General features: G+C 35.6%; 1 protein-coding gene across 1 annotated transcript in view; it reads right to left on the bottom strand.

The window, feature by feature from the left end:
* adcy2b (adenylate cyclase 2b (brain)) overlaps positions 1-22,678 on the bottom strand; it is a 149,484-nt gene that overhangs the window by 100,411 nt on the left and 26,395 nt on the right. The window contains 2 exon segments of the mRNA XM_056479831.1: positions 1,531-1,692; positions 20,435-20,632. Of these exon segments, the coding sequence (XP_056335806.1) occupies positions 1,531-1,692; positions 20,435-20,632 (360 nt within the window).

Below are 22,678 nucleotides of genomic sequence, written 5' to 3' on the forward strand. Positions count from 1 at the left end.
ATACTTACAGGTTGTGGCTCACAGTCCACAGCTTTGTCTATTATGGTTGGAGCTGCTCCTTCTATGAGGAGTTTTTAGCTGAATCCAGCACTGAACGGGAAAAGACTCTAGAAGCTGTCCTTTGTCAAATGCTAGCTATAACTTTTATATAATTATCTGGAACATATTTAAAATTAAATTGTAAGCACTCCACTCTTTAAGTCCTTTGAAAGCCCAAATACAGAAACAGAACAAGCTCTGCTGAAATAGCAGAGTTTGGATAGCATTTTAGTTTTCACTGCTATAACATTACCTCTGGCCAAGCCCCTTTGCTGCAGTAGTGTATGCGCATGACCTGTAGGGCTTATGATCTCATTAATCCGGATGTATTTTTTGTAGTCCCCAAATTTTGTTTGCTCTAGGTCTTAAAGGGATGGTCCAATGGCCAGAGGTACTGTAATTTTATAGCAGAGAAAGCTAAAATGCTGTCCAAATGCTGCTATTTCCACAGAGCTTGTTCAGTTTCTGTATTTGGGCTCTCAAAGGACACGACAGAAAGTCATGCTTACAGTTTAATTTTAAAGTTGTGCTTACAGACAGAGAGAAGTGCTTACAGTTTAATTTTACTTATGTTCCAGAGATTTATTTAAAAAAAGATTTAGCATTTGACAAGGGAGAACTTCCAGAATCTCTCCCAGTTCAGTGCTGGATTCGGCTAGAACTCCTCCAACCAATGAAGCTGTGGATTGTGAGCCACAACCTGTAAGTATTTTTACTTGTTAAAATTGATCAACTACAGGCACAGTTTCTAGCGTTAACGGTATGTTGTAGTGGGGACGTAAACAAGGATGTAAACAACAGGAAATACTCTTTGGCACCGCTAACAATTTAGCTACAAATTCATATTTATCAGTCAAATCCCTGTAAACAGCCTCAATCTTCAGAAGCGCGTGCAGTGACTCTCTCTGCGTGTCTCTCTATGCATGTCTGCATGTCTGTCCCCTCTCTCTGCTCCCAAACCTTTCCTTCACTGTCCTTTCAGATTAAAGGTATCCCCCCCAAAAAAAATTATTATAAAAAAAAAAGAAATACAACAATAATTTTAAGTGAAAAGAACTGACTTTGGCAGTTTTTTTTTTTTTTTTTTTGTAGAGGGAAAGCAGAAGCGGAAAGCCATATATGATGAGCCAAGCAGGCTGACAGTGGAGGATTCTGGGAAATGTGCTTTGCTGTGGCAGCACAGCCACACAGGTCACGGTGAAACACCATTGAACAAACCGTACAGGAAACAGAGTAGAAACATCCTTCCACATTCCCTCACTCCATTCAACTCCCATTCTCTAACACACACAGACAACTTTTATAGGACAATTTCTCTGGTCTCTTTGTGTCATTCTGGTGATCAAAGACCGTCACCATTTATTCTTAGATACTAGCTGTTCCTTTCCCAGCCCACACAGTTTGAGTGAACAAAATCAGCTGTAACGTCGCACACATGCACACACGCACACACACACACACACACACACACACACACACACATAGACTTACCTGCCAGACGAGGGCCTCCATGTGGTCGCTAGTGTTGGAGAGGCAGATGCTGAGCACTAGCGTGTGGGAGGATGAAGTGAGGACACTAGCAATGACGGCATCCCTCATGGAGAACGGCAGCATGGTGTAGACCACAAACACAATAAACAGGAAAAACGACACCTGCAAACAGAGTTAACAGCGCATTAGGCTCCCATTTGACAGCTACAGTTCAGAGACACAGGAGAGAGATCAGTTTAAAGAGAAGCACAACTGGATTTAGCGCAACGTGCTAATGGGAACCAGACACATGATGCACAGCAGGAATCCAAGTGTGATATGGAGGGGTGATGAAACACTTAAGGCTTGTTCACACTGAGGATAATTAAAACAAGACAATTAAAGAGACAGAGCAGTTTGTGCAAGTGTGCTCTTGTGATAAACAGAATGGTATTGTCCTTTGGTGTAGATGCTAATATAGTTATTGGTATAGTTAACTGTAGAACACACTTTACAGTTATTCTTGGTGAAAACGGGCCTTTATAGAAGATTAATAGAAGATATCTTCTATTTTCACTGGAAATTGTGAGACTGAGGGATATTATTTGCTAAATAGTGTCTTTAAAGTGACACTTTCACAGTCACCAAGTTGAGTGCCTACCAGACACACTACAGGGCCCTCTACACATCACATCTACCACTGAACCCAACTATATATCCCATCACACACCAGTTTCAGGTAATCTCTTGATTACAGCTGAAGCTTATCATGACTGATTACAAGGACGATATACACACCACACACATCTTTGCTGAGTTTTGTTATCAGAAGCAACATTACTAAGCGTTCTCCTGTATTGTCTTGCAGTGTTTTTACCCCTTGTTTGTTTTACTGTTTATGTTTGTTTTGCTGCATGCCTCGACCCCTTCGCATGTTACTATGACTATTCTTTTGGACTACCTTTATGCTATTGTTTGCTCCTGTATTACTCTTGCCTGCCAGACTACTCTTTACTAAAGCTGCATATGGATTTGACCCCTGTTGTCAACGCTTAATTGCAAACACAAGCTATGTTTCCATCCTAGCTAATAGAATAAGCACACTTCTGGAATAAATCACTTCTTGGTAAAATGATCAATAGATTTAATGTGATATCACATATTTATGGAAATGCCCACGTGGTAGGCAGAACAAGGCTTTACTATATTGATAGCTATTGTTTTTGTTGCTATGATAATTATTATTATGTTATATATTTTATTTATTTTTTAATAAGATTTGTACTATGTATTAAGACAATTCACATTCATGTACATGCATGTTTTTAACCCAATTATGATTAACTTTACAATATGTGTGAACACGTAGATGCATTAGCCTGTTAGCCTAAGGTCATAAGTTACCTAAGCATAAGCTGACCTACATGGTATTTTACTGTCCTGTATTGCATATATTATTCAAATATTACTTATTATAATCATGAACATAAACTTCATAAACTGGGTAGTAACTAGATACAATCCCTAAACATACCGCCAAGCTTAAACACAATCCATGTATTTACCAGTATTCTCTTTGATAAGTACACTGTAATAACATGTTAAGTATCTCTCAAATACACTCATGCAGGCAGAACATCTGCCTTTTGTCATTTTACATTTATCCTTCAAAGCACATTTGACACAATTTAAATTGTAAGTACTGTAGAAATAAAGGTGAATTTTCATGACAGGATAATAAGTATGTGCAAGCTTTCCACAAATATGAATACAACAAGCTAAATTATTATATTACATCTCAAGAGTCTGGCATTTAGATTGCAGATCTGCACAATAAGTTTGGGCAGAAAAGAGCTGGCTGCGCCTGCTTTTTCCCTCGCTCAGGCATTTCAGAACTACTTAAAAATTGGAAATGGTATGTGCATTGAGATTGTTTAGTCTTGTTATTTAACATGATTCACATGATTTTTTTTGGTGAATTAATTTATTTTACACCTGTTTTCCCTTTGTAGTTTATTTTAGTATCCTCTATTTATGTATTTATTTTGTATTTTTTTTTGCAAAAAAAACAACAACCCAGACTCATTCCGAAAACGTACCTCTACATACATTTATGGAGAGCACCCAAAATTTACAGGAGCTATGTGTTTTTGGTTTTTGCAAATCCACTAGAGGCCGATGTGTATGCTTTTTGAGATTTCAAATTTCTCTTGCGAGTGCCATTTGCGCCTGCTGTTCTCATGGAAATCCACTAGAGGCCGCTGTAAGCTGACTGACTGACTAACCGACTAAACAACTGACTGACCGATCCATCTTCCCTAAAGCCAACCAATAGTGTTTCCAAAAGCACCGATTGGCCTGCCCACCCACCCACTTCCCTAAACCCAACTGGCAATTTTCAAAAGCAATCCAAAAAAAGAAAACCCCTTACCTGATTTTTACCCCGTTTTCAGATTTTACCTCATTCTCGCCCTGTTATTTACTTGTCTATTTTATTTTTTGGCTTCTGTTTTTGTCTTCCCGCCTTCTGGAACCATTCTTCACCAGACTCGAACCCTATCGTGGTGGTCAGCTCCTCTCTGTGTCTCAAAGTTCGCCAACCTACATAGCGAGCTAACTGGACAAACTGGTAACAGCAGGAAAGCTGTTCACATGGAGGTAAACGTTCAGCTGGTAAGTGCGAAAAGGAATGACGTCATACCACCCCGTAGCATTAGTTTTAAAGATGAAAAGCAGCCATACGTACTTCTGGCTACATAATTTGTGATCTGAAGAAACATATAGAGGGCTATGTTTTCAGAATAAACCTGTAAAAAACACTAAACAAATAAATGGATGGAAACGAAGCTGTTGCATGTGGAGTGTTCATGATGATTCAAGACAAATGCCTCAAAAAGTGAGATGATCCATGAAACATGGGTACAGAGTGTTCGTTATCATAGCTTCACCATACAGGGATTGTCAGACTCTCAATCAGGGATGACATTTTGACATGTTTGAGTGCAAAGACCTTTATTACAGAAAAGTTTTAAGATTCGTTGTGAGGGAAAATGGAGCTCAATCTGACACTGCGAGTGTGGTAAATGCCATTCTTAACCAATCAACCACTTTCTTTTTATTTATGACTCAAAACTAATAACAAATAAAAACAACTGCTTGTATTGGTGAAATGTATGTTCATGGTCTATATGTTATAATAAATGTGTACTTTGGCTTGGCAGTCAAATACCCTACACACATTAAATCTTTTTATATAACCTGTTTTTTCAACCTGTCAAAGCAGCCCGTTTACAAAGCCAATCTTGCTGCACAAAATGTGCTGCTCAAACTGTTCACACTGAAAAGATCAGGAACACTGTTAAAAATAAACTCCAGGCACTTTTTCCAAACACTGGGATACTTCAGAATGATAGTACAGCCACATACAGCCAGAAGCAGCACAATCTTGGCAATCATTTTAGTCTTATCGCTCGTTTATGTGGTGTTTAGGAAAATATTCATCCTGTTTTCATCTGACTACATCACCCAATAGGGCTCACTGACGTGGGCGCTCATGTGTTGATCCATTCATCATCTGAAAATTGCATAAATTCAGTTTTGTAAATGTACTTCTTAGTACGAACTAGAGAAAATGATGTAGGTCCTCAAGGTATGTGTACATCAAGCTCTTTTATCTCATAAGATGAAGGAATTTCTTTGAAATCTGACTTGTAGCTCTTAGAAAAGGTGAAACGTACTCTATGAATATGAAGATATATACTACACTACACTTACATTTATTATATACTACATTTACTATCTGTCATAATGTTAGACAAGCTTTCTTAGGTAAAGGCCTCTAGATTACACTTATTTTACCAAAATAAAATATGATCATGCCTCGTGCAGTAAGGACTGACTTTGCTTGGACAAAAGTCTTTCACTTAACAGAAAAAAATGTACAGTATAGAATATAAAGTCATGGTGCAGTGGAAAAATAATTCATATTATGTATGACTCCCATGAGCTTGGAGGACTGCATCCATACATCTCTGCAATGACTCAAATAACTTATTAATAAAGTCATCTGGAATGGCAAAGAAAGCGTTCTTCCAGGACTCCCAGAGTTCATAAAGATTCTTTGGATTCATCTTCAATGCCTCCTCCTTCATCTTACCCCAGACATGCTCAATAATGTTCATGTCTGGTTACTGGTCTGGCCAATCCACAAATGTCTTGATACCCCCGGTCTGTTGATGTTGCTATCCACTCTGCAGATCTCTTGCACACCCCCATACTGAATATAACTTCAAACCATGATTTATCCTTCACCAACCTTGACTGATTTCTGTGAGAATCTTGGGTCCATGGGGGTACCAGTAGGTTTCTGCTGTATTTGTGATGATTGGGATGCAGTTCAACGGATTATTCACCGGAAAAATCTACCTTCTGCCACTTTTCCAAATGATCTACTAGAATGACAATACTTTCGTCAGGTAGTAAATATATATATATATATATATATATATATATATATATATATATATATATATATATATATATATATATATATATATGAAATACACATGCTCACTGGAACAGTAAAGTACACTCAAATAATGCAGCATCATTATTAACATTATCAATGTAACTATTTTACACTCTGTCAGCAAAATGACTAATTTGTACAAATTTACACAATTGAATTCATATTAAAACGCATTATTGTTAAACTGAGCCATGAGCCCAAACTCCTCCTCTAACCCTACACTACATTGGGGAATGAGCAAATCTTACTAAAATAAAATCATATGAGGGCAAGAAGGTTGCTGGTTCGAGTCCTGGGTGGGTCACTTGGCATTTCTGTGTGGAGTCTGCATGTTCTCCCCATGTTTGCGTAGGTTTCCTCCGGGTGCTCCAGTTTCCCCCACAGTCCAAAGACATGCTCTAGGTGAATTGAATAAGCTAAATTGGCTGTTTGTGAGTGTGTGGGTGTTTCCTAGAGTTGGGTTGTGGCTGTAAGGGCAATAAAGGGACTAAGCCAAAAAAAATGAATGAATGAATAAAATCATATGAAATCATTCGAGTACAAATTAGCCACTAAATCAAAAAGTTACGAATTGAACAATGAGTTGTATGTTTAACCAATGTAAACAAAGATTATTAATCATTAAAAGGAATGTATGATATTTTGATGGCCTGCTTTAGACCATTTGTTGACTGTACAACACAGTGACAAGTGCATGTCAACTAGCAGCTATCAGTAGTGATGCACAAGATATCGGTGGTCTTAGATGTATTATTCATCATTATGTATTCATTCATGTTAACTGATGTAGTTCACAGATGGAATCTTGCTGTAAAGTGTCACTAAATATCCGGTTTTGCAAGTCATGTCCCCTTTGAATGATGTCTAGTCATTCAGTTAGTGCCCAACTGCATGTTTCGTCAGAATTCCAACACTAGAACGATGTAATACCCTCATAAATATTCCAAAGCTTATGTTTTAAGTGCTGTTGTCGTGAGTGGAAACTCAATATAGCCCTGTAGGAACGGCAGCTAGAGCACTGGATGGTAGCAAAGCCTAATGGATTTCTGGCTTGGTCACCCCTACAGACCACACACATATGCAACACACACACACACTGCCAAAAAAAAACCAAACAGATTGCAGAACAGAGAATTTTCCAGACAAAACATGTCTTGAGCCTTATCGATCGACATTTCCACTCTGTCCGGCACAGAGGAAGATCAGACGAGCTGCCAGAAATGGTTACATTTGGTTCGTGAAGGAGAGCAAATCCCCTAGCAGACTGAACGCTCCGCTGGGCTCTTGGATGGTGGGGGGTTTCTCGCACTTTCACCTCCGATTGCTCGGATAGTCTGTGCTTTTGCTCAAGTTCTAATGCTCAGCCTGAAGAGTTGGCATGTTTAAATGTTTAATCTTTCCAATGAACTGATGGCTTGCCAATTCCATGCCTGCCTAAAGTTCTGGTCCATCTATTTGTTGGATTAAGACTGGCAGTTCAATTTAATGGTCTTTCACAAAATCAGCCCATGTTTTTAAGTACTGAATTACAAACATCCACAGTACACATCTGGAATCTGGGAGTTCAGAACATAGCATGCTGAATATGCAAGCATGTTACTAGCATATTTAAATACATTGCTAGCATGATTTAGCTAGAATGTTCTATCATGTTGTTAGTATGTTTATTGCACATACAATCTCATTGCAACCATGATTTACAATATTGCGCATCAAATTTTGGCACTCTGTTTAGCAGGTTTTAGAACAACAATAACATGGCTAGCATGTTTGAGCATATTTGAGCCTGACAAACCATGAATGATCCAACAAAATTGAACATGTTTCTGCATTATTTATTGCGTGGTTGGCATGTTTCGGTTTAATATTAGTACACTGGCTAACATGCTTGAGCATGCTAGTAAAATGTTGCTATCTTGTTTTAGCATGACAAATCAGGTATGATGCAACATTTAGCATGCGGTTAGCAAGTTGTAGCACTACCAGCCTGTAACCATAATAACTGAACATGTTAACACAAATGAGCAAATTACTCATGTTTTATCATGTTATCTTTATTATAGTTTTAGTAACAGTAATATCCAATCATAGAATCTTTATAACATGTTTAGCTTATTGCTAATATGTTTTAGAATGTTGAAAGCATTACCGCATTGTTAGCATATTTTAGAACAATGCTAGCATGGCCGAGGCATGTCTTAAGGTGTAAATAGCATGAATTTTATTTATTTTATAATTTTTGTAACACATTGATTGCCAGTTTCTAGCATATTTTGACAAATGGTTAACGTTTTATTGTGCTATTATTATGAACTAGCATATTGATGCCATTCAATTACAATATGCAAGCATGAAATACTACATTGTAAGCATGTTTGTAGAAATTTTGCTGCACAAACTAAATTCCACATAGTCACAAACTATATATTTGTAATTACAGTAACTCTGACACGAAATAAGAAGGTTTTATTTTCTATATAATCCTTTAGAAATGATTGAAATATATATATATATATATATAAATTATAGGTCTAGATTAATCTCACTGTAATCTTGAAATTAATCTAGATTAAAATTCTGCCAAAGGCATTCAGAATATAGAATATGTGTGCTACCCGAATAATTACTAAAAGTAAGGCTTTGAGAACGGGTTTCTCAAGCCAGGTGGTGCATTAGACCAGGGGCTCATCTCCTGTTTCCAAAATGAATCACAAACTGCTTGAGAAACTGTTCTACTATGATAATTGGTGATTATTATTATTGAGGTAAACATGAATTTTAAACTGTAGGCCTACATAAGCTCGAAACAGTGATTTTTGATGACTAAAGTCATAACTGAACTAAACAGAAATTGAATTAAGACATGTGGAGTTTGCATATATTAGTGGCATTATTGAAGTAAACACCGCAATCAAACTATTACCGTCATGTAGGACTTTTCGCCATATTTTCCAACAAGATCCACACACATGACTGTCAGTAAAGGACCGCACACACACATACACAAACACACACACTGCAAAATGCGGAAGTTTTATCTTTCCATTTGGCGTGCGTTATTAAATTCCATAACACTCTTCCACCAGTCCTTACTCTTTATTTGCGTCTAATACATCAGTTTGTCACGGGGGCAAGAATGAAATGTTCATGGGTGAATGTGAAACTGCCGGAGTAAGTGAAAGATCCAGAAGGGCATCCTGCTGATTTGATTCAGAAGGGCACTTTTTTGTCAGACAGCTCACCGGTCAGATATACATCCGTGTTATCAAGTATCAAGGTGAAAGTCATTATAGCTAGGGTAGAATAGACCCAGCTCCCAACTTAACTTTGAGAATAGATTAACGGCGATATTTTTTTACCGTGCGATAAGAGTCTCACATTAACGCAGCACGTTAACGCTGATAATGGCCCACCACTCATTAAGTTAATGTGCTGCGTTAACGCGAGACTCTTATCACGCGATAAAAAAATATTGCAGTTAATCTATTCTCAAAGTTGATATATATAATTCTTATCAATACCTAAAACCACCGCGTTTTTGTAAAGAAACAATAGTACATTTTTAAAATTATGTTATTTTATAGAATTACTGTTTTTTTTTATTCAGTATTTTTGAATGAAACAAATGCTACTTTAAAATATAGTCTAATTATTCTGAATAATAACTGTCATGTAAATCAGATTTTATATCTTAGGTCTTTTCATGTTATGATGGAAGGTCTATCCCTTGTAGCCAGTTTTAGTGATAATTTCTTGCTGGGCTGAAAATAAATACAGTCACAGCTGGTTTGAGCTCTGAGAAAGTCTCAGATCTCATTTGGAGAAGTTTGCTGGTATTAATCAGTTCTGAATTATCATACACACGCTGTACCTGCCAACGAGATTTGCATTTGACTGTATGTCTCAGATTTCTCATTAGATGGGAAAAAAAAGTTCATTTGCAAGCCAAAAAATATCATTAATCCAATCTGATGATATTTTAAAATATTAACAAGTCTAATTATAATTTAGCTCATTATTAATGTGTTCCTGTAGAGAGTCTGATTATTTGAGCTGATAAAAGATTTTATTATCATCCGGTCTTTCTAATTTTTCAAATACACTCTCAGCGGAACTATTCCTGGATGAGGGTTATTAACTAAAATTTAGTTAACTAAAACTAACATTGAAACCATGAATATATATATATATATATATATATATATATATATATATATATATATATATATATATATATATATATATATATATATATATATATATATATATATATATATATATATATATATATATATATATAAATTAATTTAATCTAGTTGCCAATGAAACATTTACAACATTTACCTTTTCCCAGTATTTAACTAAAGGTATTGTATTATGAGTATGACTATGATTTTTAAAAAATGTATGTCTGGTTAAATTGTGTTCCTTAAACTGCTCTAAGCTAATTTTTGCATTTTTTTGTTTTTAATGTTTTGTGATGTAGTCAAGTCTATAAACATTTAGCTGCGCTTCGTGTTTCTGCCTTTGGATGTCTTACAAAGCAGCTACATGAATGCTAAAGCTTTAAATAAAAGTGAAACCATCAAGAAAAACCTGACCCATTTTATGTTTACAAATACAAGTGCAGCCGTTTACAGCTCATTTCTGGTTGATGATGTCAGAATTTACCGGTATTTTGGAATGGATGTGTGAATGGTCCTTTCTAGAAAAATTACGGAACATCCGTGCCTGTATGAACACCTTTTTATGAATTTACTGGTAAAGTAATTCTGGAAATTTTCAGGATATTTACTGGTATTACTGTGTGAAAGGGGCTATTGAAAGGTGACAAAACACAATTACATGAAATGAAATTACATGAAATGAAACTAAAAAATAAAGTCAATAAAATATTGATAAACCTATCATCTCAACGGGACTGCAATCATGCCATATATATTGTCACCTTTTTTTTTGTAGATGCAATTATGCATAAATATTGTAGATTATTATATAAGTCAAGAAATAATATGTGTACCACTTTATATTGTCTTTTCAGCACAGTTTATTACACAGATATGTGGAGTTAGATATGTTGTGGCATTACTGCTTTATGGATCTGGTAAGTTATGATTATATGACTTTATGATTATATGATTATATTATTGTTATATGACAATTACATAAAATGTAATTGTAACATATGGAAAGCACATTTCTCCAGAGTTGCTATGGCAACAGATGGTAGTAAATACATATGATACACTTAACAGGTTTGCTTTTTCATAACGAATAAGATTATGTGGTCTATTGGGATCTTAATGTCCAGATAAACATTTGGAAATGGAGTAATCTGATTATCTGAAAGCCTTCCATTAAAATCATAATGATGGAATATATAGGAAGTAGAGCTGTCATCACACGCTAAATAATCACACCTCCAAGATTCAGGAAGAACTGAAATAATATGCGTGAATCGTGGATAATTAACATACAACATTTCAATTAATAATTAACTGATGTGACGAAGAATGACGAATTAGCATCATTCAAAATGTAGATCTGAGGTTTAGTGATTGTGGTGGTAGACCCAACTGGGTCCTTTTTGGTCACATGACTTATTACCGATATATATGTATAGAACAGCATAAAGATATTATCCAAAATATTTGAGCAATTTAACTGGGGTATATATATATGTGTGTGTGCAAAAAGCTGCTTTTCAAATTCTCACTAAATGCTTATTGTGCCATACTACTGATTTACAGATTTCACTCTTCTAGCTTCATTGCTGTAACAAAATGTGTCATTTTCCTCCTTAAATTGTTTTTAAAGTGACTCTGAAATCTATTTTCCACCTGTCTGCCTCCTTCGCTCTCTGATTACTTCATTAGCTCCCCATCATTCTTCTATGTCTATTACACAAGGCATTCAAGCGGCACTTCTGGCAACTCCAAACTGTGGGAAACGGGGGTTCTGTGTGTTTTCAGGGGTCTTTTCTCTTGCTTTGCCCTCAGGCTGATTGGCATAAGGTGAGTACGGTGCCTTTTGTTCGTCTGCTGCCTCTGAGCTCAATTATCTTCTCTCTTCTGTACAACATACAAAAGCTGCTGGCTTTTCATGGGCGTCTCTAATGGAGAACTGCTGCTGTGGGTTAATGGTGCCCGCATTACAGACCTCTGTAAGCAACAGTGAGGGCTTTCATCTGTAGTAGCACCTCGACCCATGCTGGGGGAAAATGCCACAGTTTTTCCTTACAAGTGTCGGAAAGCGACAGTGAGCATATAGCTTATTAGAGCTCAGTCAATGTGGCGGTGCAGTTAGTGATGTTGCCCCTCAAACAACATAATCAGAAAACAGCACAGCATGCAGCTCAAAACCTACGATTGAAAACAGGTAATTAAACAGAGCATAGCCTAATAGAGCTCTTTAAGTCGTCAACTACTGTAGACATAGCCACCATCCTATTCATTTACGCTAATAAGTGCACACATGCTACTTTAAGACGCTTCCAGAAAGTCTTTGCTAATTAGTACTGTGCTGCAGCACTTTGAGTCCTAATTAGGTGCTGGCTTATTCAGATTGCCTGAACCCGACTAGTTCTTTTGCGTCACATACTGTATGTGAAGTCTTATTAGCAGGCTTATTTGAATTTCCTCCATCACACTTCCGGATCCCTGTTAGAGCTGGACCTTTAGTCACACTATGTTGGTTCGACTGCAGAAAGCTTGAAGAGTAATTTATATGACAGCGGCCAGACTGGTTTTAACAGTACTGGTATCTCACTGCTAGTTTCTTAATTTAAAGGTCCCATGAAGTGTTTTGCATTTCAATATGTGATGTAATTTTAGCTGAAAAATGAAGACAAGGAGGTACATAACCTCTGTCAAATTGGCACCCCATAAAAACAAATAATCTCCAAAACTATGCCATTTGTTTGTGCTACGTATGTGCTGATTTGTGCCGAAAAATGAACATTTGTGCTGGTTTGGGTGTCTGAGATATTAAGCATTATTTAATATCGTCACTTTCCACCCCATGTTGCTGAAATGACTTCAAATCAGCACAGGTTATTTGTGCTCGATTTGTGCTGGTTTGTGCTGTTAAAACAAACAGCGTATCTGTTTTCCTTATTTAGATTTAAGCAAAATATTTCAGGAGTCGTGACATCACTCTCCACCCCACTTCGTCTAAATGGCACCAAACTGGTGTCATTCGTTTGTTTCTGATTTGTGCTGGTTTGTGTTTATCTATTTTCACTTTATCTATTTTCGTTGTTTAGATATAACCAAATATTTTGGGAGCCGTGACGTCACACTTGCTTGATTTGTGCTGTTAAAATAATCACTGTATCTATTTTTATTGTTTAGATATTGCCTTATCAAAATATTTCAGGAGCCATGACGTCACACTCCACCCCAGGTTTTCTAAATCACACAAAACTGGTGTCATTCGTTTGTGTCTGATTTGTGCTGTTAAAATAATCCCTGTATCTATTTTTATTGTTTAGATATTGCCTTATCAAAATATTTCGGGAGCCATGACGTCACACTCCACCCCAGATTTTCTAAATCACACAAAACTGGTGTCATTCGTTTGTGTCTGATTTGTGCTGTTAAAATAATCCCTGTATCTATTTTTATTGTTTAGATATTGCCTTATCAAAATATTTCAGGAGCCATGACGTCACACTCCACCCCAGGTTTTCTAAATCACACAAAACTGGTGTCATTCGTTTGTGTCTGATTTGTGCTGTTAAAATAATCCCTGTATCTATTTTTATTGTTTAGATATTGCCTTATCAAAATATTTCGGGAGCCATGACGTCACACTCCACCCCAGGTTTTCTAAATCACACAAAACTGGTGTCATTCGTTTGTGTCTGATTTGTGCTGTTAAAATAATCCCTGTATCTATTTTTATTGTTTAGATATTGCCTTAACAAAATATTTTGGGAGCCATGACGTCACACTCCACCCCAGATTTTCTAAATCACACAAAACTGGTGTCATTCGTTTGTGCTTGATTTGTGCTGTTAAAATAATCACTGTATCTATTTTTATTGTTTATATTGCCTTATCAAAATATTTTGGGAGCCATGACGTCACACTCCACCCCAGGTTTTCTAAATCACACAAAACTGGTGTCATTCATTTGTGCTTGATTTGTGCTGTTAAAATAATCCCTGTATCTATTTTTATTGTTTAGATATTGCCTTATCAAAATATTTCGGGAGCCATGACGTCACTCTCCACCCCAGATTTTCTAAATCACACAAAATTGGTGTCATATATTTGTGCTGTTAAAATAAACACTGTATCTATTTTTATTGTTTAGATATTGCCTAATCAAAATACTTTGGGAGCCGCAACGTCACTCTACTGTGGAGAAGATCTACCAGCCAATAGTGTTTTGTTTTTGCTAGTGGTTGAGCTCAAGCGTGTCAAACGAGAAGTGGCTTGAAGGGGGCAGGGCATGTCACATACTTGAGAGCATTTGATTTGACAGAAGATCTGATGAGAAACTGAAGAATGAGGTGATGTCAAAATAAAGCATTGTTCCATTTAGGCAGAAGTGACAAGCTTTGGATGTTTATATCTTCTAAATGTGAATTTTGTCATGGTTTTGGAGCACACTATACTGAAAAAAAATTCAAACAGTACTTCATCCAATTAAAAAATTATCTTTCATTTCAGTTTAATATTATTTGCTTTATTTTTCAATAATAAGATATTTTTCAAAAAATAAGAAATATTTGTTTTTACCAATTATTTAAAATTTTAAGGTTACTCACACAGGCCAGTGCATGCGTATTAAACAGAAGCTCAATATGCTTTGTACTTTCATGGACTTAAACATTTTTGTTTAAGGCAAATTATTTATTTTTCATTGGCTCAATTGATCAAATTTAGGTGTGAAACCATTACTCTATTTTTTTTTTTTAAATTGGAAGAATGAACATTTTATGGTAATTGTTGTTTAGATTAAACCTATATCTTCTTGTTTAAATTAATTGACTTTCTTCAACAAGACAAATTTGCTTTGTATCAGGTTATATAAAATAGACAATTAGGTTTAAGGCAAACTGTTAATTTTTCATTGGGTCAAGATATAAATTTTAGATGTAAACCATTATTCTACATTTTTTTTATTGGATAAATGAAAGGGTTTTTTCAGTGTAGCTTATAGATATCCTTAAGATTAACATACTGATGCTAACATGTTTGTTTTGATTTCACTGGGATTTTAATGTTTCAACTTAACAGTTGCTCTAGTTGGAACTGCTATAATCTACCAGCCCAACATGACAATCCAACCTGGACTGGATGAAGATTGAAGGTTTAATTGGTTAATGGTTAATTGGTTTAATTTATGGTTAGCATGGCCCATTGGGTCTGCTGGGGTAGATGCCGTAATTACACCATCTTCAAAAGGCAATCAAAACACTTATCTTTATTTTCTGTTGTCCATTAAAAACTAGCTTTATAAGCAGGTACGCACATAAATGGTACGCAGGTGCATATGCAAGATTAGATATTATGATACAGAAGTGATTTTGCGTAGCACCACTGTTGGCATTTGTAATAGACTCACACATGCACACGGGTCACTTGTGCAGCTTTGCTTGTGGCTTGGAGGAAGAATGGTTTACTTCTGATGTTAACACAATCCCACCAAATCAAGGAAGTGAGCTACTGCTAATCACATACAGTGTAAAAAGCGATTAGTTACTTTACTTTAAAAAAGTGAGCAAACCTGTTGCCTTAAAAGCAGCAAGTTGATTTAACTTAACTTTTATAATTATGCACAGTTTGTTTACTTAAGGCCCCTAAGAAACCAAAACTAGCCATATGATTTTGTTAGCTCACTGTTACGTCCCAGGACGTATTTGCTTCTGTTTTGTTTTTTCTTTCTCTGCTACACCCTAGTAGCTAGCCTAGGAGCTAATGACCGTCACCTGCTGCCACTTATGAACCACTCCGTGATTGGAGGACGAGAAAAGCAGTGGGCATTTAAACAGCAGTTCTCCGCTAGAACAGTGTGTTTTTGTGTATGTGTGGAGGCTTTATATATATATATATATATATATATATATATATATATATATATATATATATATATATATATATATATATTTAGTTTGATCCTTTAAACATTAATTGTTGATTAGGAGCTTTAATTTGTTTAAGTTCTGTTGATGCTGTTGATCATCTCAAATAGCCTTTGCCTCGAACTCTTTTTGATTGTAAGTTAATTTTTGTTTTCAATACTACTTTGTTATCCACTCTTTATTCTGTTAATTTGGGATTGGGTTAGTAGGGAGGGGGTGCCATTTTTCTTTTTGTAACCATTTTCTCCTGTTTAAGTTAGTAAGGGAGTGAGAGTACTTTTGACGTATTTTTCTTTTCTTTGATAGATTATTCAGTTCTTCCCTTTCTCTCTGTTTGTTGTTTTGGCTTGAACCCCCTCTTGAAGCCTTTTTGTTGGAACCCTCCCTTAATCCTTTAATAAATATTGTTAATCTTTATTCAAGTTGCATTTTCTTTGTTTAGTCCTTTGAGAAGTTGCTCATGTGACCTCATTGCTGACTGACACACACACACGCACGCACGCACGCACGCACGCACGCACGCACGCACGCACACACACACACAAAACTCCACTAATATTCTGTTGCGTTCCTGTGTCCCCCTAGCCAAAGTTGAGGGGAACGTAACACTCACATTGTTAGTTTTGTGGTGAACAATTAATCTGTGCATGTCAAGACAAATGTTTGCCCCTCTAATTTTTAAATAAAATCTGAAAATGCACTTCCTTTTTTTCGGTTAATTTGTCAGATTACTTATAGCGTCACCTTGCAATTATAAGGTTCTCTCTGCGTTCTGAATGATATTGAGCTTCAAGGTTTTTTCATTCCAAAGCAAACAGTATGTGTGTAACATTTGTTTTTTAAAATAAAATGTAAACAACTTATAAAAAGAAACATCCCATAATATAAGTTGTCAATTAATAAGAATGTCAATAACTCAATTTTGACAAAAATATAAGATAGAACCATATAATTCTAAGGTGATGATATCTTAGGAATTAGGCATGGCTAACATATTTAACCATGTTGCTCCAACTGTCAGTTTTGACAACAAACCGAAATGGTGAGAAGAAAGTGTCTGTTAGGTTGTAATAACTCTCCCCAAACCCTTTTCCCATTTTTTTTCTGAATAAAATGCCTACTTTATGCACCAATTAAACTCGCAGTAGAAAAACAAGCCACACTCACTGTTGTGTCATTCAATATTCCGTTTCTCTAGGAACTGCATCACAATATGAAGGTAATGTCAACTAATCGTTTTTACAGTCTATGAACTGTTTTGTTTTTTACTTGTTTTTTGTTATGTTTTTTTTAAAATACTGGAACCATTAAATGTTACTCACATCAAATGACTTCTTCATACCATTATTTTTCATTAAGCAGTGACAAATGTCTTTACTTAAAACCACAAGATCAAAGCAAAACAAAACATCTGAAATAAAAGCATTGCAAAAAATCCTATAAAAAAAGTAAAGGAAAACAACTGACCAACCAATGCAAAAACAAAAATAATACAAAAGACTGAAGTAAAACAAACAAAAAACCCAAAACATTTTAAAAGCAAAACAAAAATACAAACCATTAAAAGCAAATAAAAACAAAACAAAAAGACGAAACAAAAGCATAGCACAAAATTCCACAAAAGCAAAGCAAAACAAAACAAAAGACCAACCAATGCAAAACCAAACATAATGCAAAAACCAAAGCAAAACAAACAAAAAACAAAATGAAAAGCACAAAAATAAGTAAAGAAAAGCAAAAATAAACATTATAAAGCAAAACAAAAATACAAAAAACAAAAGACCCAAGTAAATAAAAGAAAAACAAAAAGACGAAACAAAAGCAGAGTAAAATACAAAAGCAAAACATAAAACAAGGGAAAAAATTAGCAAAGTCAGATAATATAAATACATTACAACTTTGGCCCACTCATTAATATGTTACCAATAACCTCACTTCTAACAGTGACATCTCTTTCCAGATCAGTGGGCTTATTTACGACTCATAGCTTTAAATGGATGTCGTGTAAGTGCCACCCAGCTCTTACTGGAGTAGTTCCTGATGAAATGTTGCCGTCTTTTGATCCGGAGCCAGTTTGTGTCGTATATGCATATCACATCGTTTCCAGATCACCGAGCCCATCCGAGTTATTAAGTTATTAAGTCATGTCGAGCAAACAGCCCGGATGACTCACCGCAAGCTACATTTACTCCCGCACCAAACAGGCTATCTCTCCTCCTACAGCCAGAGTAATATCATAACTCAAGAGCTGTTTACAAAAGACCAACAAAACCACTGCTGTTTTTGGCCATCTTGCTGAATGGCTATAGGCTGAATGCACATTATCCTGCAAAAAGCAGAAACTAAGTACGCGAACAAGTCAGCTTAATACCTGATTCGCTTTATAGATGCAGATGTAGACAGAAATAGTGCCAACTGTCATAATTACTCCAAGACATGCATTTACGGGGAGACTGTGTCACAGTCATTAGCCAGACTCATGTGTTAAGCGGAGTTCAATGAACTAATGAATGATTCAGTGCGCGGAACAGCTCGCATGCTAAAATTCATGAATTACTGTGCAAATGACTGGGGGAAAATGACACCGCGTTAGTGAATATCTGCATGATTGTGGAGCGCTTTTCATCCAAGCAATTTACCTGAACATCTACATATATTTTGAACTGATGCAACTTGTGGTTTATGCATGGCGAATGGTACATTCTGAGCGCTTCAGTGTGATAGGAAGAGACATTACAGAGTGAAAGTGATAGAGGTTGAAGGCGGGCACTGAGAAAATCAAGTGTACTAAAACAGAGAGCTTTTTTGGGGTAAAAGAGTATATGAAATGCCAATTTTAAAGCAGGATTTAAGTTGAAGGCTAATGAAATATGGGAATTTCATAAAATAAATTCTTTGTTATATTCTTTAAGGAATAGTTCACCCAAAAAACGACCCATTTACTCATCCTCTACTTGTTTAAACCTGTTTGAGTTTCTTTCTTCTGTTGAACACAAAGGAAGATATAGTATACTGAGGTATATTGGGAAAAATAACCGTTGATTCCATAGCATTTATTGTTTCTACTATGGATTTTTTCCAACATTCCTCAAAATATCTTCCCAGAAGACACACAAAGTCATAAGACGTTAATACTAGGATATATTTAGGTCGCCAGAGTCTGAGGACAATTTTATTTTGACGTCTAATAACAACGTGAACGTATTTGGTTGATTTTAGGTTGTGTTGGAAAGTGACTAAAATCCAACGTCGAGCCAACATCTTAAACCAACGTCATATTGACGTCAAATACTGACATTTATCCGTCAGGTATGGCAACCAAAATTCATATTTATTATTTATTATACAATGCAGAAAATGTCCAATTTGGGATGTGAGGAGAGTACAGCTGTTTTTGTAGTTTAAATGTAAATGTATTTACATTTACATATTTAAATGTAAATGAGCTGGTTCTCCCCGCCCACCATTCCCACATGCGTATCTGCTTCTCATGCGTTATGTCAGATAAACAGCAGTCAGTGACAGAGACAGGCACGAATGAAGCAGAAATCCAGCTCATTAGTCACAAATACCAAGTAAGTTTATTTGATGTATTTCTAGTGGAGTTTATTCAAGCCTTTCTGAAATGATGAGTCTTACACAAATGTTGTTATAACATTTGCAGTACAGACATGCGTTTACTGACACTATACGGCTGTGGTGATTCTAATGGTTAAGAATGGTTTAAAAATGTTTTAAACGTGTAAAACTATTTCTTGAGGTGGAGCTGATCACAGAGAGTTGAAACAGATCTTTTAATCCCAGTTTGCTAATCCTGTTCTGTGGACATGTTTATACGCATTACTACGGAGACATGTTAATTCGCATAATACAATCAGTTTGGTGGGTGGTGAAAACTGCATTCCTAAATCACAGTATGATCGGCCTCAAAATCATTAGGATTTGAATCCTATTTTAATGTCATAAAATTTTAAAAAAGAGACTTGTTTTGTTTATAGCACTCCAATATGACAGTGGACACACTTTACTTACACAGCGTTCTGTTAAACAGCTTCCAAAAGCTATAGGTGCCCTTTAAGGGAATTGGTTTGATTGCTCGATCAAAATATGATCTATAAAGCTGAAAATATAACATATTTACTAACAACATATAATAGGACATTTCTACTGGCAAAATCAGACACTGGGATTCTCAGTGTGACAATAAGGCAAATTATAGATTGATAGTCATAGAGGTCAAAGGCGGACAATGGAAAAAATAAAATAACTGGAGAGCTATGAAAGTGCTGTCACTCAAGTCTCACCTGGTCCCACGGACAGATGATCCCACCGAAAAACATGAAGAGGTAACCCATGGCAACCAGACAGCCCCAGATGAGCAGGGAGAAGAGGCGAAGGAGCTTTTTGAAGACAGACTCGATGCAGACGAGAATGAAGATGGCCAAAAAAATGGCCAGTGTTGTAGGCACAGTCATGATGAAGGCCATGTGTTCCTCCATGTCCTGTCGGAACATAAAGACAGTTCATGGTTTAATCATTTATGCATTGACAAGCTGCTAAAGAAGAGGATGGACTGGTGAGATGAAAAAAGACAGATAAAAAGAGACACATTTAGAGCTGGATTTTCATTTGATATTTGAAAAAAAGAACTGAAAGGATTTTCTGTGTGATTCAATGGCAAAACAAACTCTGACCTTCACCTCAGACTCTCTGGACCAAAGTTCAGTCTATAATGTCTGCTCAAACTTTTCCATTAACATAATGCAGTCTAAGTGTACGTTGATGTGATAATAGTGTTTCGCTGGTGAATTATTAATTAATATGGACAATTAACATTTGAAAAAAACACGTCGCACTTAAACTCTTATCGCAATAGCATTATTTGAAATTGGGTTTGTGCTCACAAAATGGTATTAAATCAATTAACGCACTTCAAAGTCAACAGGAAACAACCCATTTTAGATCTATAATGTGGCATATTTTTTAGTGTGTAATGCGAATATAAGGCAGGATTTAAGTTTACAGCTCATAAAATGTAGGAGTTTCATACAAGCTTTTTTTTATATGTTATATACAGAATTGTTTTAAAGACACAACATCAAAAAGGCACTCATCTATTATATCAATATCCCATACTGCTACCCAATCACCAAACCAAAGTCAAGTGTATTATAGAGAGGGTCAAAACAGAGAAGAAAACACCCTGTAAGTTTTAAATTATTATTTTTTTAAATCATGACCACACTATGAAATCTGATCATCATAGTAATATGAAGATTTAGGGCTTGTTTTTTCTGACAGTTAATAGTTTTGTACAATCTGTGACTTTTTTTAGGTCTCTTCTTGAAAAACGGAAGAAAAAAGGTACAGCATTTATTTGAAATACAGTTTAACATCATAATTGTCTGTGATGAAGGCTTGAACGTCTGCTGTAGGCAACATTGAAACAACTCCATTAAAAAAAAAAACAATTGATCTGTTCATTCTCTGACATTTCTTCTTATTTCAAGTAAGAAAGTAGGATATACAGACTTGAAATGGCATGAGAGTAAGTGATGACAAAATGTTCATAAATAAAAAAAAAAACATACTGGTTCTGAAATTACATGAAAGACAGTATATGAGCCAAATAGTATTGTACATAGTATTTGAAAAGCTGTACCCAGATGACCTACAACTTTCGGCAGTATTCTGAGGTGTGCACTGTCATAAATTGCCAGAATTTCACAACATGTTACTGTAATTTTCACAACAAATTACATTGGTCTCACTTTACAGGATTTAACAGTTAAATTTTATGCATTCAGAATTTTATTGGGAAATTAAGGCAGGCATCATGAGTACAGCAAATTACTGTAAAAATTCCTATATCTTTTTGCAGGTTTGTTCACGAAATTCACGAATTCAAACATTAATAATAATGTTTTTTTTTCTCCAACATATAAATTAATAGAGATTACATTTTATGCTAGTGCAGGCACTTTTTTGATATTTAGAAATATTTACAAAATGATTGCTATTTTGAAGTACCTCACAGTAACTTACTGTGAATTTAAATACCGTACCTTAATGTGAAAGTAATGCAATTATTAGCCAGTAATTTACTGTAAATTTAAGAGCAAATAATTTACAGTGTTTTCTTATGAGGCCATGGGACAGAATTTGTGAGTCGGATCTAAGACTGATTATCCTGTTGTTCAGCTGTAAGAAATAGAAGCCATTTCTAAAATATAAATTTCAGGTGTTGGTAAGAACAAAGACTCTTTTTAATATGGAAAATATTCCTTCTATCGCGTGTCGTTGCTTTTATTTAAACATGACTTAAATAGCCTTAAATTAGCCTTAAGGCTCAATAGTTAGGCTCGCTCTGTTAATGTCGTCAATCTGGCAACCTGCGCTTGTGTGTCTTTTGAACCAGGAGTGCAATACCTAATTCAAACACTGGGTGTCAAACTTACATACGGCACCTTTAAACCACTCAGACTATGTTCATCTGACAGAATAATAATAACATATTTATATATACAATATAATATTCGGTCATATAA

This window comes from Danio aesculapii, chromosome 19, assembly GCF_903798145.1.
Source record: "Danio aesculapii chromosome 19, fDanAes4.1, whole genome shotgun sequence".
In the NCBI taxonomy this organism is placed as follows: Eukaryota; Metazoa; Chordata; class Actinopteri; order Cypriniformes; family Danionidae; genus Danio; species Danio aesculapii.